The sequence below is a fragment of the Dermacentor albipictus genome, chromosome 7, assembly GCF_038994185.2.
Source record: "Dermacentor albipictus isolate Rhodes 1998 colony chromosome 7, USDA_Dalb.pri_finalv2, whole genome shotgun sequence".
NCBI lineage: Eukaryota > Metazoa > Arthropoda > Arachnida > Ixodida > Ixodidae > Dermacentor > Dermacentor albipictus.
The window spans coordinates 135,867,922-135,886,250 of record NC_091827.1 but is presented as its reverse complement, the minus strand read 5'-3'; the positions used below and the strand labels follow the sequence as shown (position 1 = coordinate 135,886,250).

At 44.9% G+C, this 18,329-nt stretch overlaps 1 protein-coding gene across 7 annotated transcripts in view; it reads left to right on the top strand.

Annotated features, from left to right (window-relative positions):
- LOC135911547 (saccharopine dehydrogenase-like oxidoreductase) overlaps positions 1 to 18,329 on the top strand; it is a 420,598-nt gene that overhangs the window by 178,026 nt on the left and 224,243 nt on the right. For all 7 annotated transcript variants that reach the window (XM_065443875.1, XM_065443876.1, XM_065443874.1 and 4 more), the window contains exons 3-4: positions 7,100 to 7,180; positions 14,023 to 14,152. In XM_065443875.1, the coding sequence (XP_065299947.1) occupies positions 7,100 to 7,180; positions 14,023 to 14,152 (211 nt within the window). The remainder of the gene's footprint in view (positions 1 to 7,099; positions 7,181 to 14,022; positions 14,153 to 18,329) is intronic.

Below are 18,329 nucleotides of genomic sequence, written 5' to 3'. Positions count from 1 at the left end.
GGTGAAGGAGGGACAGGACGAGCAGGAACTAGCTACTGAGGTTTATTACCATAAAACACATAGCAGCAAAATGTCACGTCTGCGTGCAGCGTGCCTTGACATACTGTTGAACAAAATGAAACACACGTGGCAGAAAGCACCCTAGATGACTATGGAAAATGCCAAGGGGCAAGAAATAAACTATCGCAGGTTAATTAAAAAAACGGGTTTCTTTATCTAGGAAAGCTGCCAAAGGCTCACACACACACACTTGTCTAGGCCAAGTCTGCACATGTGTGCTGCTTCCATAATTTCTCGCTCAAGTCTACAGTTGTCCCGTCCTACAATGATGGCTTGATTGAATTTGGGGTATGAACCTTTGCATTCCCTAGTGTCTCTGGGGAGATTGGCGCTGCTATCACCCTTCAAGGAGTGGAAATGCTGCCGCAGTCTATCTTTAATATATTGGCCAGTTTGGCTAACGTAAACACTGCCGCATTGCAGCGGAAACTGGTACACCACATCATTGGTGGCATAGGGCACGTACTGGTACTCGTGCTTAGTAGTACAGGCAACCTTGCGCGGACCATCCGCCACATGCCTACATAGTTGGGATAACTTGCAGGCAACTGAGAACACGAGTCGAAGGCCCTGTTTAGCCGCCACCTTCTTCAGGTTGTGTGCCATTTTGTGCGCATAGACCCATGACTTCTAGGGGGCCTGTGTTGAGGGGGGTCGCCTGCTCCAGACCACGCGCCTTGTGCCGGAGCTTTTACAACAGCGATTCACCCACTGCCTGAAGAAGGGCCGATGGGAACCCTTCTGTAAAGCATGCCTGTTTCAACTTATTTACTTGGGTCTGAAAACTTTCAGCTGTCTTGTGGTGGCATGACTTCAGAAGGGCTGACCTCGAACAGGTGATAGCTATGCCACTCTTAATTAGATTCGAATGGGAAGATGAGAATGGTAAAATTTCCTTGTTAGAATGTGGCATATAGACCCCTCTCATCTTGACACTCGCGTTCCTCTCTCTCTTGTTTTTTTCTCTCGTTCTTCTCTTGTTTTCAGAAGTTCAAACCCCATTTCGATTTCTTCCTCACTTGCTTTTTCGGAAATTAGCTGCAATAATTCCGATTTTAGCATTTCCTTGTGTACATCTAGGCCCAGTTCCTCACCAACAATCAACAACTCGTCTCTCAGCAGTGTCCTTAACTCCATGATTGCTGCTTTACTGCCTTGATTCTGCTCTCTAAATCTAGCTAGGAAAACACAACCTAGCTAACACTCAACAATCTAGCTTCCCTACAGTTCTAAACAGAACAACCACAAAATGAAGCCTAGAGAGTCAAAGCAAGAACCAAGCACTCACCGCAGATACAGCACTATGTCGCAAAGTCCATCTCACCGCTGTCAGCCAGTTGTCAGGATTGGGGGCTCAATCCCATCGCTCGTGATCCGTTGTCAAGATTGGAGTCCGGCATGAATTCGAAGGTAGCTGGCCCATGCCGTCGTCCAACTTATCCATGCTGAGGACGTTGATGAAGGGACGAACTGCTTCTCAACGAGAACGAGGAATATGGGTTTATTTACAGTATTTATATCAGTCTAACATGACTGCTTGAGAAAAGTGCATCAGTCTAACATGACTGCTTAAGAAAAAGAGTGTCAGTCCAACATGACTGCGTAAGAAAAGTGTCTCGAGCATTCGCACCACAGCAGTTTTTAAACACTCAGTCCTCCCGCGATACAAGGTGACGCGAACATTCGTTTACTCATTGTAAACTCGCCGCCACCCCGCAGGACAGTTTACACACACAAAGGCACCCACGGGCGAATGTCCGGAACCGACGTCAGAGGGGAGCCGTTCCGGTTAGCTCGGAGCCATTCTGGGTAGCTCGTTGTCCTGTGTCCCGGTCGGCGTGTGGGAAGCAACAAAAAACTGTTTTCCCGCGGCAGCTCGCACACGCGTAACAGATCAGGTCCGCACTGGGGAGTTTGGGCACAATAGTTCGCCCGCCGAACTCATTCCGTCACAACGGCGATGAGGCTAGAGGATGGCGGCGGTTGCAGCACAAAGCCCGCTTCATCGAACGCATCCTAGCTGAAGTGACGGAGAGTGGGGGATGCGCGTCTTGTTCCCTGACACAAAGTCGTTTTAGTCACGCTGTGGCTAGAAGTTCGCGGCAATGCTCCCGAGATGTTGCTTTCCCCAGTCGTAACTGGGTGGCAATCTTGCATTGCAGCTCGCCATTCTTAACACTACATACATTGATAGCATACCCGCGATTGTTTTGTTCAGCCGTTCGGTCAGTCCATTTGTTTGGGGAGTGGTCGTCGGTGACTACTGGGAGTGGGCGACTGTACAGGTTGGCCGAAACATTGTTCTGGCCCAGACAGTGGCTAAGCATTTCTTTTCTGTTGCAAAATAGTTTTTCTCTGCAGCCGATAACGTGCGGCTCGCATAGGCAATCCCACATTTGATGCCATTTTGCCACTGAACCAAGACAGCTCCTAGTACGACGTTGCTGGCGCCTGTGTGCAACTCCGTGTCAGCATTCTCGTCAAGGTGACCAAGTACAGGTGGGGCCTGGAGAAGGTTGCGGAGGGTATCGAAGGCATGGCACTGATCCTGACTCCAAACAAATGGGACACCTTCTTTTGTAAGTTGGTTGAGGGGCTTAGCGATTTTAAAGAATCTTTTCACAAAGCGTCGGTAGTACGCACAGAGCCCCAGAAATCGGCAGAGATCACGCTTACCGTATTTACTCGCATAATGATCGCACTCGCATAATGATCGCACGCGCATAATGATCGCACTCGCATAATGATCGCACCTTTGAATCTTGTAGTCAAAATTCGATTTTTTCCTTTCCCATGTAATGATCGTACCCTGAACTTGTCGCAGCAATATGTTGTGTGCCAAGTCAAGCTAATGATGATCGCACCTACCATCTGTCGAATGCTACGCAAACGACTCTTGGACATACCAAGTGGTCTGCACGCAGCCAACATACATAAACAGGTGCCCCATTTCATTCCTGTCATCACTTTCCGCACTTTCATGAAAAAAAAAAAAGCTGCAACCAAACTTGCCTTGGCTATATTATTTGTAGGCTTCATAATAGTTTTGGTCAACAACAACAACATAAAGGGTGCCTTTCGATTCTTCCCGTCTGCACTCATGGGCACACAACAAATTGCGAGCGGCAATGATGGTGGCCACGTTTACACTGATAAGTTAGAAGTGTACCCTATTCATACACCGCCACTTGTAATGCAGCTAAGATATTTGCCCACCCTTAGCGGAAACATGCCATATTAGGATAGCAGTGAAGACAAATGCCGCAGTTTCCGCAGCATGCCCGCCATGTGTTTCTATGTCGCTGACAGCTAAGTGCGCTTATCTCTGTTTCTGTGCCCTCAAAGCGGACATGGCTATGTTATGTAGCAAACTTGCCGATATTAACGATATTATTCATTACTGATATAAAGAAACTGTTTGAATGCACGTAATGTACTCACGCGAAGAAAAATAATCGCGTTCGGCGCTTTTGCCTTGCTCCGCCGGCCGGAATTCTTGTTTTGGTGTCCTGCACTGACAGCGGCAGCCGCCTGCTTGTCATCCTGCAGCAAATGCGGAATGAAAAAAAAAATTTCTTTTCGTAGGAAATTTAACCCGGGTAACAATCGCACCTCTGAATTTGTGTCAATGTTTTTGAGAAAAAAGTGCGATCATTATGTGAGTAAATATGGCATTTGTTGACACGGAAAGTGCTCTGGTGGTGCTCGTTTTCTCAGGGTCTGGGTGGATGCCAGCATGGCTCACAACGTGACCAATAAACTTAAATTCATCATACCTAAAATGACATTTCTTGGGTATTAGAGAAAGTCCAGCAATTCGAATTCCCTGAACTGCCTGCAGATGCTGGACGTGCTGTTCAAATGTGTCCAAAAAGACCACCACATTGTCTACGTAAACGAGAACCCAGAGAGAATGGTGTCCATCATTCCTTGAAAAGTAGCTGGCGCCAAGCACAATCCACAAGGAAGGAAACTCCTTAGAGGGCGTCAGGAGTAATAAAAATGGTCTTTTGCAATCACATGCGTCAGATGTGATTTGCCAATAGCCACCGCATAAATCCATGGAAGAAAATTATCGAGCACTGCATGTACAATCTAAGGAGTCATCTATTGGGGGCAGAGGATAAACGTCTTCCTTCGTGATCTTATTCAATTTTTGATAAACAATGCAAAAGCGCAAGCTACCATTTTTCTTCTTTACTAACACAACTGGCGAAGCCCAGGGACAGGTCGATGGCTGGATGACGTCGGCTGTAAGCATTCGATGAACTTGGTGACATATAGTGTTTAGTTTACAACAACCTATAAGCATGTTGTCGAATTGGCCTTTTGGTAGGTTCAGTAAGTATGCGATGCTGGGCAAGAGGCGTCTGGTTAACCTTCGTCGTTGTAGCGAAACAATCTTGAGAAGAACCGAGTACCAGAAGGCTTACTCATTGTGATGATGGTAGGCTCGGGCTTAGATCGAGAGTGCTTGTGAATGCCGTGGCAAATTGGTCACACAGCGAAAGAGCAGCGAATATTGGTGGATCGTCGACGTTGGCAATTCCATCAAAGTATGCAGTGGTGGTGTATCGTGTAAGATGACGATAATCCTCGTGAAAGTTTGTGACCAGCAGGTGAACCTGTTTGTTTCTAGGCTGAATAATGCCTTAGGCAAAGCAGATTTGGTGGGCAAGAAGGAAAGGCAAATTTGCCTCCACAATTACAGCGTCAGGGACGTCCTGTTCACATTCAACACCGACAAAAAGGCTGCTTCAGGGGGGCAGAGTCGCAGATTCATTGTGCACACGTAGTGCTGTCTTCGGTAATTGGATGTCAGCTTCAGGAGGAAAAGGGTCCTCGAACGACGCCAGCCACTCATGTAGGTCAATGATTGTGCCACATTCACGAAGAAAGCCCATTTCAAGGGTTATTGGGTGGGAGCACACAGGTAATGCAAGAAAAGACCCCATAGATGTAAACGCATGGATTTGAATACCATTCCAGTTGGCCACACCAGATGGCAACCTGCCATGTGTAAGTGGGGCCCTTGCCATGGCGTGGCGACTTAGATTTAGATACCAGTGCGCCGCTCATAGCTGAATAATCGGCACTGGTGTCGACAAAGGCAGTGACAACATTATTATCAACAAATGCGGCGATGTCGGCAGAAATAATCTTATTAGTGTCTGAAAATAAAGAAAAACTGGAATGGTCGTCACCAGGTTGTTGTGTCGAGGGAGGTTCTTTAAATATTCATTGGAAAGTGACTTCACCCCCAGAAGTCGCCGTGTCTAGTTCCCCCTGTGGGGACTCGGTGATCGGTTCCTAAGCGGAGCGTGAGATGGCCAGGGCAAGCTAGGTGACACGGACCTGAACAGGAATCTGCTGGCCCATCGAACACGCTTCAATTTTGTGGGGCCGCTCACCGTAGCACGGGCACCGCACATCAGGCTGGGAGCCGTCCATACCTAACTGGCGGTACTGGCGGTACTGGCAGTTGCGGTACACATGACCCACTTCGCCACAGTAGTAGAAGTGCAGATCATTATCCGACGAGCACCACACACTTGCTTTAGTAGTGTTCTGTTTTGAGCCAGGTGGTAGATACGTAGGTATGTTCGGGTACCTTGAACCGGGTAATGGAAGCGAAGAGGCGTCCAGGAACAGAGGTGTAGCCTGGTCCACTGTCTGCACGATGGGATCTGTAGACAGTGGCGCAGGAGCCCTCAATGCCACCGCATATGTTAGGATGGGAACCTCAGGTCTTGGTGCTGTGAGTGGTGTGAATGATTGCACCGCCTGTCTGATTTTACTCTGGATGACATTCGTAAATGCTGTCACAGGCAGTGGCGTAGCCAGAAATTTCATTTGGGTGTGGGCTCACATTTCAGCTCAGCCTCCTCCTCATAGTATTTGTGGAGGGATCAAATGCATGAATAATAACTTCATTGCAATTGCAAAAGATGCTGTGAACGAATTTTTGAATGCGATGCACTGTCAAGACAAGTAAAATATGTATTTTTTCATAAAAGAATATACTCATATGTCCCGAAAATTGTGCCCAAAATAACTGATATCAATGCTTCCATGTTTTCTGTCTATTTAATTAGTAAAGAAAATAGCACACAAACTTTAGAACTATATCGGTTCGAAACCAGCAAAACACTACGTGCCGCTGATATGAAAAATGTAAAGGCCGTGAAATGAAGTTGGAGCTGTTGACTGAACTCTAGCCATGTTGCAAAGGAACCGTCATGGTTCTCGTACCATGTCTTCACCGAGTCTTCCAACGCAAAGCAAACTCTCTGCAGCTTGTGAACATTGTCCCACTCATCGATGCTGGAAACCCAACTGGAGTGGTCCAACCACTCTTCGACATCCTCAAAATGGTCTGTGTGTCTGTGGTGCATGAAAAACATGCTGGAGAGCAGACTGGGCATTCTAGGCTTGGCTCGCCTGGTTTGTGGTGGTTATTGACATCCTTATTTCCAGTTTTGATGAAAAGGGATCGAATTTGGGTGGTAGTTCATGTACGTGGTGGCTACTTCTTGCTGTGGGAGCTGTGGCTGTCTGTAAGGTGTTAGAAGTGATGGCGGAAACTTGGGGGCAAAGGTGCATTTACCCAGCGCCTCCACCAGTAATGTCTTGGGCAAAACAATAGAGACAGCCGTGAGTCCACGTCTTTACCAGAACCAGAGAAAAAAAATGTTCTCCTATTCCAACCCCCTAGCGTGTACATACCACAGTGGATGACTTGTATGTCATGGCATCTGTAAGTATACTTGAGATGAATTTGAATCACTTTGAACTGAAGCATAACTGCGGGTCAACCTAGTTGGAACAGATTCATTTTTAACCAAACTTTTTGCGCACAAAACAAACGGACAAAAAAAGGAGCAACGCAAGGATGAGTGCTTTTCCTTGCGATTGTCCTTGCGCTCGTCCTTGTGTTGCTCCTTTTCTTTGTCCCTGTTTGTTTTACACACAAAAAGTTTGGTTAAAAATGAACCATTTTTCATTGCTAATGGCGATAGTTCCCATTTGTTCTCTGCAGTACCGTTTCTTTGGACGCCAAGTGGTAAAGGCCTGCATTGACACTGGCACCCACCACATTGATGTCAGTGGAGAACCGCAAGTGAGTTTTTTTTTTTCTTCTTTTGCATCACAACTTTGTACATAAACTGCAGAGGGCCGTGTGACTCCTGACTTTGGCATTTCAGATATTAATAGTTCAACTGGATGTGAGTAGAAAGTGAATATAAATATCACTGTGTTGATGTCAGGCACTACCTGTCACCTACTGCTACTTACCATATTAGGCACTACTTTCAATTTTAGGAAATATGATATATCCTCACGTGAAACAGAAATTAAAGTCTACGCACTTACTATGGGGAGGGGACTCGTCACAATAGTGTAGTTGCTCAATAGAGAGGGGGTCCCCTTTTTATTCTATCGCACTTTTATGTGCACGGAGTCAGTGGTTAGTGCTTGTCACTGGGGCACAACGTGTCGTTATTCATTGGGTCTGCAGCCACTAAAGCAGCACCTACCTAAGCCCTGCACTTTGCGCAGTGCCATTTCACTCTCTTTTGCAGGAACTGTTCATGTCAGGCCTAGTGGTGAAGCATAGGACAAAAGTACATGTACTGTAGAAGTCGAATTGGGAAAATAATACATGTATAATAATGCAGCAATGTTAGAAACAAAACTTTAGAAAACACTTAACCCAACACGATTCAAACCCAGGACCCTGCAATCATGAGCATAACACTTTTGCGCAATGTCACGAAACCAGACGGGAATGTCAGCTGCTGTTGCCGCATCACTGTAGTGAGGGGCCCCCTCACTATATTGACATTTTAAACTCTAAGATTAACAGAAATGTGAACCTAACAGATGGCCACAGCATTAACATGACAGACACGAGAAAGGTGACAGGACGTATGATATAATGTACAGAAAATGCTGGGCTATTTGGCATTTCATGCTGATGAAGAATAGTGCAACACACAAAGGACAAGAAGTATGACACGAGTGCACAGTTAGCAACTGGGGCTTATTGACAAAAACTTGTATACACAGTATATTACATGTAAAAAAACTACACATGTATTACACATGTAAAAAAAACTGTTAAATATAGGCAGCCAAGAATAGATTTCTATCTGCTACAGCAACACAGGCATCCTGACAACACGCATGTCAGCATACTTATGAATAAGGAAAGCTTCAGCAATCTCTTGCACACTGTCATTTTTGTGCCTCAACAATGCCATCATGTTGTCTACAACGAAGGTGAATAATGCTTGAACAAGGAGTGTCGCTGGAGTCAATCTTTCGGCAAAGGGACTTGTCTTTGTTGGGGCAGCAGCTGCGTCTTTCCTTAGCAGCGTTTTTATGTACACATAGCAGCTTGCTCTCTAGGAGGAGGAGGAAAATAAACTGATGCACCAAGTAAGCAGAAGTCAAGTTATTCAAAAAAAGGAGGGGGGGGGGGGGAAGAGGGAACAAGGAGAGGAGAATATCCACTGTGATGGTGTAGTGGCTTTTATGTTAGGATTGAATCCTGGCCAGTGTCTGCTTTTGGATGGGCGGAAAATGCAAAAAACACCCATGTACCATGCATTGGGTGCATATTACAGAACAAGTCGCACACTGTAATGAGCCTCATAATCAGATTGGGGTTTTGGCATGTGAAGCCCCAGAGTTCAATTTTTTGGGGGGGAGAAGGGTTGCGGTGTTTACATTTGTAGAGAGGCAAGAAGTAGGGGAACTGCTTTGGGTTTAGAAGTGTGGCAGAAAAAAAGTAGACACAGTTTTAAATGTGCAAACTCGTGCTGACATTACTGTAGGCCCATCTTCACGGAAAGCAAAAAATAATGAAGATATGTTGTTTGAACATGGGAAAAGAAAAGAACAAGAAAAGGAAGGAGAAAATAAACACTGGTAGAAGAAACTGAGTTTTATAAAGACCTGTTCAGTCTTTATAAAACTTTGTTTTTTCTACTCGTTCTCCTCCTCTCCTGACGATGACAAGTGCCCTTGTCGAAACACTGACTCCAGCGGCATTCCTGTTTTTACCCCTGCTCATCACTTCATGCCTCCATCTTCCTATAAATTCCTCACCTGCTTTGGATTTAAACGAAAGTTTCTTTGCCATCTTGCCCAACAATGCATTAATGATTCTTTCAAATTAAAGACCAGCATCAAATGAAATTACCTTTATACCTCCATCACCGCCATCAAGAGCTCCAAGACTTTCATTCATATGGCCTTTTGCTAATTTTGGTAATTGTTAATGAAGATATTGTTATATTATTTTACTGCATAATGCTTGTAATTCCCCATTCTTTCCTGCAATGCCCTCGAGCCTTGGAGGCATGTCAAACAAACAAACAAATAAATACGTGTGCCTGCTCAAGACAGTGTTCTGAAGGTGTAATGCAGATCACGAGGGTTGCAATGTGGGCTTGCTGGTAAGCATCTTGAATAGGTGTACAGTAACGCAATTAAAAGACAGGACAAAAGAAGTTAGTGCTTTGTGTGTTCCTGTGTGTCTTCTTTTGTCCTGTATTTTAATCAAACTACCGTACACCTATTCACGATGTAATGCAGAAGCAGAAAATGGCCCGACACATTTGCTTGATGTTAGCTGATGTTGCCAAATACAGGGTGTCTACCAACCGGGAAAACCGGGAAATCTCAGGGAATTTGAACAGTCTGGAAAAACTCAGGGAAAACTCAGGGAATTTGTGCTTCCATCAGGGAAAATTAGCTGTAACTTTATTGAAAGGGAACGAAAGTCGTGTTTATTGCTGGCTCCAGTAACAGAGGAATCGCAACGAATCGTCATTGACGCCGTCATCGGCACGATGTATTGCCAGAGTAGTTAACGACCGATTTTCTAGACGCCCGATTTTTCGGACATGCCCGATAATTTGCACGGTTTTGCGGCACCACCATGTACTCCATATAGTCAATGTATACTGCCCTGACTGCAGGTCTGAAATGGCATTAATCAAAGCCGCCACCGCCGCTATTTTGATTATCTCGCCGCCTCGAACCGGCACTCTCGCAGGCAGATCCGCTGGCAGCCGTAACCATCACTGCGGCAACGTTAGGCCTAGCTGCTTCTATGTTCGCTATTAAGCTTCTTGCCGTGCGGTGCCGTGTTTTTCATTGAAAGAATTCGCCGCTATCACCAATGGCACCGACTCCGCCTTTGTAATCCTCCCGATTGGCTTTGAAACTCGCAGAGCACAGCGCGTTGCGTAATGCCAGTCTCCGAAAGTTAGCTTCGCCTCAGTACACTAGTGTTAGGCGGTGAAGCATAACAAGCGTGGGAAGGGGGCAATTGTCACGGGACAGTATGTATTCCTTAATTACACATGCGTGCGCCCCGTCTCCTGTCACAGTACAAGCCCTGATATGCCTAATAAGCGTACTGGCAGGCCTTCAGAGCTTTTTCAGACTTGCCTGTGGTAATTTTAGCCCTTAAAGGCAGTTAAAGACATGCATTAATTTTTTTCAGACTGCCCGTTTTTTTTCGTTTTTTTTGCGGCCCCCCGGAAATCCGAAAAATCAAATGTTGACTGTACAACTGACCAAGAGGATGCTTCAGATGATCCATGTGGTGAAAGCGTGGTAGAAGGAGGATGAGAACAGAAAGGACCGACGCACTGAGGAATTAACGGGAAAGGAATTGCCGGCGCCTTTTTGAAGGAGCTTGAGCTAAAATAACTAAGTGTTGGCTAACGCTGAGACACAGGTGACCCTCATCCAAACCAAAATAAATTGTTTAAGCAGTGAAACCCAACACTGAGATGTTGTGTACGGGCTGAGAGTATGTCAGGACAGTTGAGGTTGACTTTTCAGCTGCTGAGAGAGAACCTTAATAATTAGTTGTGACAAAGTTCAGGACCTCATACAGATGAGCTTGCTATCAGTTGATGGAAATAGCTGATATTAAAAAATATTTACTTATGTATGCATCTCCTTTTCATTCGTATTTGAAAATGTTCAACTCAATTTGGAATGGGCTTTACCATTTCTTTCTCTGTGCATTTTACACCTTCCTTCTGTTTTCTTTTTAAATAAAATAGACATTACTCCTTACTATTCAAACTGGATTAAGTCTTTTTTTTTGTTTCAGTATGCTTACTAGAGAGTGACAGCATCGGGCAACGTGGTGTCGGCCTGTCTTGACATAAAACAAAGTTCTGGCTCATTCAGGGAATTTCGCAAAGGTGCTCAGGGAAAACCTGGAAAACTCAGGGAATTTGGAAATGTCAACTTGGTAGACACCCTGAAATAGTATGTCTGAGAGGAAACAGATGTAGTTACTGTTTTAGATTTTTAAAAAAGTAAAAAAAAAAACTGGTCAAGCAAGTTGGCTTAGATTCATTGTTTAGGCACATTGCAAGAAATGGGGCTGAAAAAAAAAAGTGAAACAACTACCATTGAAAAGATACCTGAAAAAAAGAAAAGCAGGGGTTTGTGGGGTAATAAAATTTCAATAAAATGAATAACAGCACGAAGTGGCAAGAGGGTAAATGTTACCAATGAAACATTTCTCAGGAAACTTTTTCTACTTTTGCTTTCTTGTTGCCTTTCGTGTTAGTATTTTAATTGTGGTTCAATCATTATCAGGCTGGTAACGATAGTTTCAGGGTGTCTACCAACTGGGAAAACTGGAAATTCTTAGGGATTTTGAATATTCTGTAAATACTTACAGAAAACTCGGGCAATTTGTGCTTCTATCAGAGAAAATTAGGTGTCATTTTATTGAAAGGGGACGAAAGTCGCCTTAATGCTGGCTCGAGTAAATTAGAGGAATCATAATGAATTGTCTTTGAAGCTGTGTCGTCGGTTGGAGGAGTTGCCAGTCTACAGTGGGCGACCGATTTTTTGGGACATGCCCGCTAATGAGGACGGCTTCGGGGCACCACCATGTGCCCCATAGAGTCAATGTATAAGGACGTCTGAAATTTCGTACACAAGAACCCCTTGCCATCCGATTTTCCTAACTGTTTGCCACGACCACAGGTTCGAAACGGCAATAATAAAACCACCACCACAGCCATTTTGATTATCTCACCGCCTCGAACCGGTGCACTCGCACGCAGATTCGCTGGCAGCCGTAGCCACCACCGCGGCAGCGCGAGGCCTAGCTGCTTCGACCTTCGCTATTATGCTTCTTGCAGTTCAGTGCCGTGTTTATCCTTCAAAGAATTTGCCACTGTCAGCAATGACACCGACTCCGCCTTTGTAATCTGTGCGATTGGCTTCGAAACTCAGAAAGTATGGCGCAGTGTATAATGCCGATTCCAGAAAGTGAACTTCGCCTCTACATACAGCAGTGTTAAGCAGTGAAGCATATGCCGAGTATTGCGGTGTAGCTTACTAAGCGTGGAAAGGCCAATTGTCACTGGACACAGTACGTATTCTCTAATTATATATGCGCGCACCCGCCGTCTCCTGTCACAGTATGAGCATCGATATGTCTAATAAGTGTACTGGCAGGCCTTCAAAGCTTTTTCGGACGTGCCTGTGGTGATTTGAGCCCTTAAGCAGTGAAGGACGTGCATCCATTTTTTTTTTGGACTGCCCTATTTTTAGGAAGTTTTAGCGGCCCCTAGGACATCTGAAAAATCAGATGTTGACTGTACTACTCACCAAGAGGATGCTTCAAATATTCTGTTGGGCAAATGCACGGCAGAAATAGAATGAGAACACAAAGGACGGTCGCATTGAGGAATGATCGGGAAATTAACTTTGCCGCCTCTTCTTTGAAGGAGCTTGAGCTCAAAGAGGAAAGCATTGGCTGACACCGAGGTGCAGGTGACCCTCATCCAAACCAAAATAAACTCATTAAAGCAATGAAACGCAACACTGAGGCATTGTGCATGGGCTGAGGGTATGTCAGGACAGTTGAGGCTGACTTTCCAGCTGCTGAAAGAGAAACCCACTTGTGACAGAGTTTGTGCCTAATAGCAATGACTTTGCTATCAATTGTTGGAAATGGCTCATTTTTGAAACTGTTTGCTTCTGTATGCATCTCTTTTTGTTTGTATTTGAAAATGTTCGACTCAATTTGCAATGGGCCTTATCATTTTTTATCCAAAGATATTTTATTCGCTGTGCAGTTTACTATGACCCCTCCCTTTGATTTTCTATTTTGAATAAAATAAACATTACTCCTTACTATTCAAACTGGATTAAGTCGTTTGTTTTATTTTTTAACATGCTTACTAGAAAGTTACAGCATCGGGCGACATGGTGCCAGCCTGATCTGTGTCACTTGGAGAATTTTGCAAAAGTACTCAGGGAAAACCTGGAAAACTCGGGGAATTCGAAAGTGTCAGCTTGGTAGACACCTTGAGTTTGTATGGTGTTTAATTCAAACCTTACGATGACCACTACTTCTGTTTCTAACTGAGCAACATTAGGAAAGTATGAAAAAGTTTAAAAAGAGGATACTTTGATGTTGAAACTTAGAAGAATATTTTTCTGTGTGTCAAAGTCATGCAACTTTTATTCTATGCTAGACAGAGCAATGAGGTTGGTCTTATTAGATTTCTTGGATAATGCAGGAGCTGTTGATATACTGAAAGAGAAATCTGAATAACTTAAGTTTCTCAAGTTTACTTAGAAAATAAGTGAAGAAATGTTGCATAAAATGGGAATAATATAATAAACGAAAATGAACCTCATTTTCAACATCAGCTTGTAAAATGACATGTATACATTCTTGTTTTTGGCACCACAACTTGGAGAATGAAGAATGTAAAAAATTGTGGTCCTACGACCAAGCTCCACCATTAACAGTAGATCACACTGTACATATTTTTCATGTGTTGACCTCTAGTGGGTCTCATCAAGCTGATTTATTTGCAGCTTTCAGCCAAGGAGATCAGCCAAGGTCTCAGTGAAAAGAGTTGCTTTGACTGATGCCCCTCTTGTGTCCCCCCACAGTACCTTGAGCGAATGCAAATGGAGTTCTACGATGAAGCCCGCGAGAAGGGCATCGTGGTCCTGGGCTCTTGTGGCTTTGACAGCATTCCTGCCGAGATTTGCCTCATGTACATGCGGGAGCACTTTGAAGGTATGACATCAAGCTGTGCTTGAGCGCCGCTTGCTTGCCAGTACCAACGCAGTGGCCTGTGAAAGCATGAGGGGCAATGTTCTCAGGTAGCACACGCTTTCACACTTGCCATTATAAAAAATTTCCTGGTGGATACAACAAGTGAGAAGCAAAATGGTGCTCCACAAAGTCTGTCTAAACAGCATGCTGCATCTGTAGATACTTTTTCTTTGTAAAGAGCTGGCCTCTGAAATGAGTTTCATTGTAAAATGTATGACAACTTTCCTAAACTCAGGTCAGGAAATTTGTGGCATTGAGTGGGTGTGGTGACGCATAACTGGGTTAAATAAAGATCTTTACAATAGGCCTTTGTCTTGCTGTAGGCCTGAGTTCGAGTGAAAAAAAAAGATATTGTTTATATTCATGTATTTATTTGTTTGCGAGTATTACTGCAATCCCCAATGGGGACTTTAATGGAATTAGGAATAGAAAAACGAATAGAAAAAGAATTAGGAATACTTTTAGGAATAGAAAAAGATGTTTTGCAGAAGCTGGCAGGGAAACACAACAGGCTACACTATCACACAGTGGTCGCAAGTAACTTCTAAGTGCAGCAAAAATGATGCCTTTGACATTCAGGCAAGCAGATACAGTAGGTAATAGTAGAAGGTTTGTATCACATGAAACTAAACAACTAGTATGTCACTGGTTTATTCATTTCAGTCTCTTACGGTTGTGAGAAACAAGACTATTTAAAAAATTGATTTCATGTTTCAAATAAAGGAGTTCCATGTAACCTATGCCTCTTAAATGTATCCTTTTTCTTGTGTTGTAAGTGCTCCTGGCCCACATTTGTTGGGACCTTCAGCAGCATAAGGCGCATGAGAAGTATCGGGAACACTAGAAATCATTCTGTTGTAAACGTGTACTGCAGCGGTGCCAATTCACATTGATTATGCAAGTAGTTTATGGAGATGTAGCTCTGCGGGTGCTGCAATTTCCACATTTGAGCACAGGTTGGCACTAGGTATAGGCACAGTGGGGGCAGCTCTCTTGGAGTGATGTTGGGAATATATGGTGGCTATTGCAACCAAAGAAAAGGATCTGCACAGCAAATATTGTATGCACACACCAGGGTGTCTAACAACCGGGAAAACCGGGAATTATCAGGGATTCTCGATATGTCTGGAAAACTCAGGGAATTGTCAGGGAAATTATAAAAAACGTGGTCAAATCAGGGAATGTGGCCGGTGAGATCGACAAAGCGATGAATACGATCTACGGCTCAATCTTGGAGGCCGCGTGCAGAAGCGCCGTTGTTGCACACAGCGTCCCAAACCGGCACGAATACCGCGCAGATCTCTGAGGCGGTGTGCAACAACGGCGCTTTTACACACGGCCTCCGAGATTGAGCCGTAGATCCCCGACTCCATGCATCGTAGCTCTCCGCAGTTTAATTGCCACTAAGTGGCGCTAGTAACCAACCAGCAGCAAGCGATCTAAGAGGCAACTGTCATCATCATTATCGGATGAGTATCACCATCTCACCATTTTGTGGTAGCATGTGACGTGCTCGTGGGTGCACTTGTGTATGTTGTGCTTTGTTCATGGCGGCGGCATTCTGATAGTTTTGTTTTGCGGTGAGGCTACTTTTGAAGACACTCGAAATCGGCGATGTCACAGTCGACGAAGTGCTCGTTCAATGCTGACTGGACCAACGCCAACGTATCCGACTTCGCGAGCTGGATTAAGCCTGTGCCCAACGATGTATACAGCGCACAATGCGCAGTGTGCTGCAAGACGTTTCGCTTGAGCAACATGGGAAAAACCGTGGTGTCTAGCCACGCTGCAAGTCTAAAGCATAAGAACGCCATGAAGGCGCTGGAAAGTGGCTCCCAGACACGTGTATTCTCGTTCTTCAAGCCAAGCAGTGCAGCCCTGTCAACCGCGATGACCGTCGACGAACGGGCGAAGAGTGCAGACCCCTCATCAATGCCTCCTGCTACATCAGCGCCTGCACAGATCACGGTACGTGGTTTTCTGTTGAAGAAAGACGTTGCGAAAGCTGAGATCGTATGGTGCATGAATGCTGTAATGACTCATGCATCCCTCCGTTCCGTGGCATCATCGGCGGCGCTCTTCCCGTTGATGTTCCAGTCTTGTGAAATTGCCAAGAAAATGCAATTAAGAAAAGACAAAGTCGGATATACTATCTGTCATGGCATCGCGCCATTCTTCCGGAAAAAGCTGCTATCAGCTCTTGCTGAAGTACCGTACATAGCTGTAGCATTCGATGAATCACTAAACAAAGTAGTGCAGAAAGACCAAATGGATGTGCTGGTCAGATACTGCGATTCGGCTGACGCTACTGTAAAAACTCGATACCTGACTTCATGTTTTCTCGGCCACACCTGTTCTGAAGACCTGACACTTGCTTTCAAGAAAGCCACAGAGGACATAAAGCACAAGATATTGCAAGTGTCAATGGATGGTCCCAATGTAAACTTCAAGTTTCTTAGATCCCTTAAGGAAGAACTCACTTGTCACGACAGTCGACAAATCCTGGAAATTGGAAGCTGTGGCCTACATGTGGTTCATGGTGCCTTCAAAACAGGCCATGCAGCAACTGGCTGGAACTTGGTAGTATTTCTGCGGAGTATTGATAACCTTTTCAAGTGTGTTCCAGCGCGCCGCGCTGATTACATTCGCATCACAGCAAGCACATCGTTTCCGCTCAAATTCTGTGTGGTTCGATGGCTTGAAAACAGTATGGTGATTTCAAGAGCTCTTCAAGTACTGCCACACTTAATAAAATACGTGGAGTGTTCAGCTAAAGACAAGAGCAAGCCGAAGTGCACCAGCTACACCACAGTTGAGACGCTAGTAGCTGACACGATGCTGCCGGCAAAACTGGCCTTCATGCTATCAGTTGCTGAGGAATTGAAGCCATTCCTGACCGAATTTCAAACGGACGAACCAATGGTCCCCTTCCTTGCCGCAGCATTGGAGGTTGTCCTACGATCACTGTTGGGAAGGATCATTAAGCAAGAAATTTTGCGCGCCGCTGACACGCCGTTCAAGTTACTTAAAATAGATTTGGAGAAGCCCGAGAACATCGTTTTTGTCAACTGTTTTGATGTTGGTTTTGCTGCCAAGAGCGAACTTCGAAAAGCTGCAAAACCATCTCAACTTGCACTGCTTACATTCAAGAAGGAATGCATTTCTTTTTTGAAGGTGTGCTCGCAGAAGATTATGGAGAGATCGCCTCTAAAATACAGGCTAACAACAGGAGTGAGTTGCCTGGATCCAGTCTGCGCCTTGTCAGTGGAGGTTGGCAAAAAACGACTAGCGATTGCGCTGGAAATACTCACAGAGCACCGGTGGCTGACCGGCTTAGAAGCAGAACGCGCGCACCGATCCTGTGTGCAAGTCTGTTCGCTGAGCTCTGCACAGCTGCTTCTGAAGAACTTTGATAGGATGGCACAGAGGCTGGACACCTTGTGGTTTGAGCTGTGCTCACGGAACCATAAGGAGTTGCTTATCTTTGTCAAGATCATCCTCACCATGTCCCATGGCAATGCTGCTGTCGAAAGAAGTTTTTCTGTAAATAAAGAATGCCTCATAGAGAACCTGAACGAAGAATCTCTCATTGCGCAGAGAATAGTGTATGATGGAGTTTCAGCAGCAGGGGGTGTAGCCAATGTTGACATTACAGACAGTATGGTGGAAATGGTGCGTGGCGCAAGTATTCGGTGGAAGGAGGAGCTCGAGAAAAAGAAGCAAGACAGGCTGGATGCATCTGAGGCTGAACAAAACAGGAAAAGGGCGGCCACCCGCATCAAGGAACTCCAACAAAAGAAGCAAAGGCTCATCTCTGAAGCACAGAATGAGGCGTCTCTTCTCCAGGAAGAAATTGACGCTTTAAAGTGAATAAATGCGCCCATAATCTCGCTTTGGCGCTGCAATAAACTGTTTTGTGAGAGGAATTGTCTATGTGAATTGTGCCTCTGTTCGACTCTCAAACCTTCTTCTTTAAAATTCAGGGAATTTTTATTGGAATTATAAGGGAAAACCTGGAAAATTCAGGGAATATCTATTAAGTAATTTAGTAGACACCATGACACACACACTGAAACAAAATCATACCAGTAATAAATGATCAAAGCATGTGCTTTTGAAAACACATGTACGTATTGAG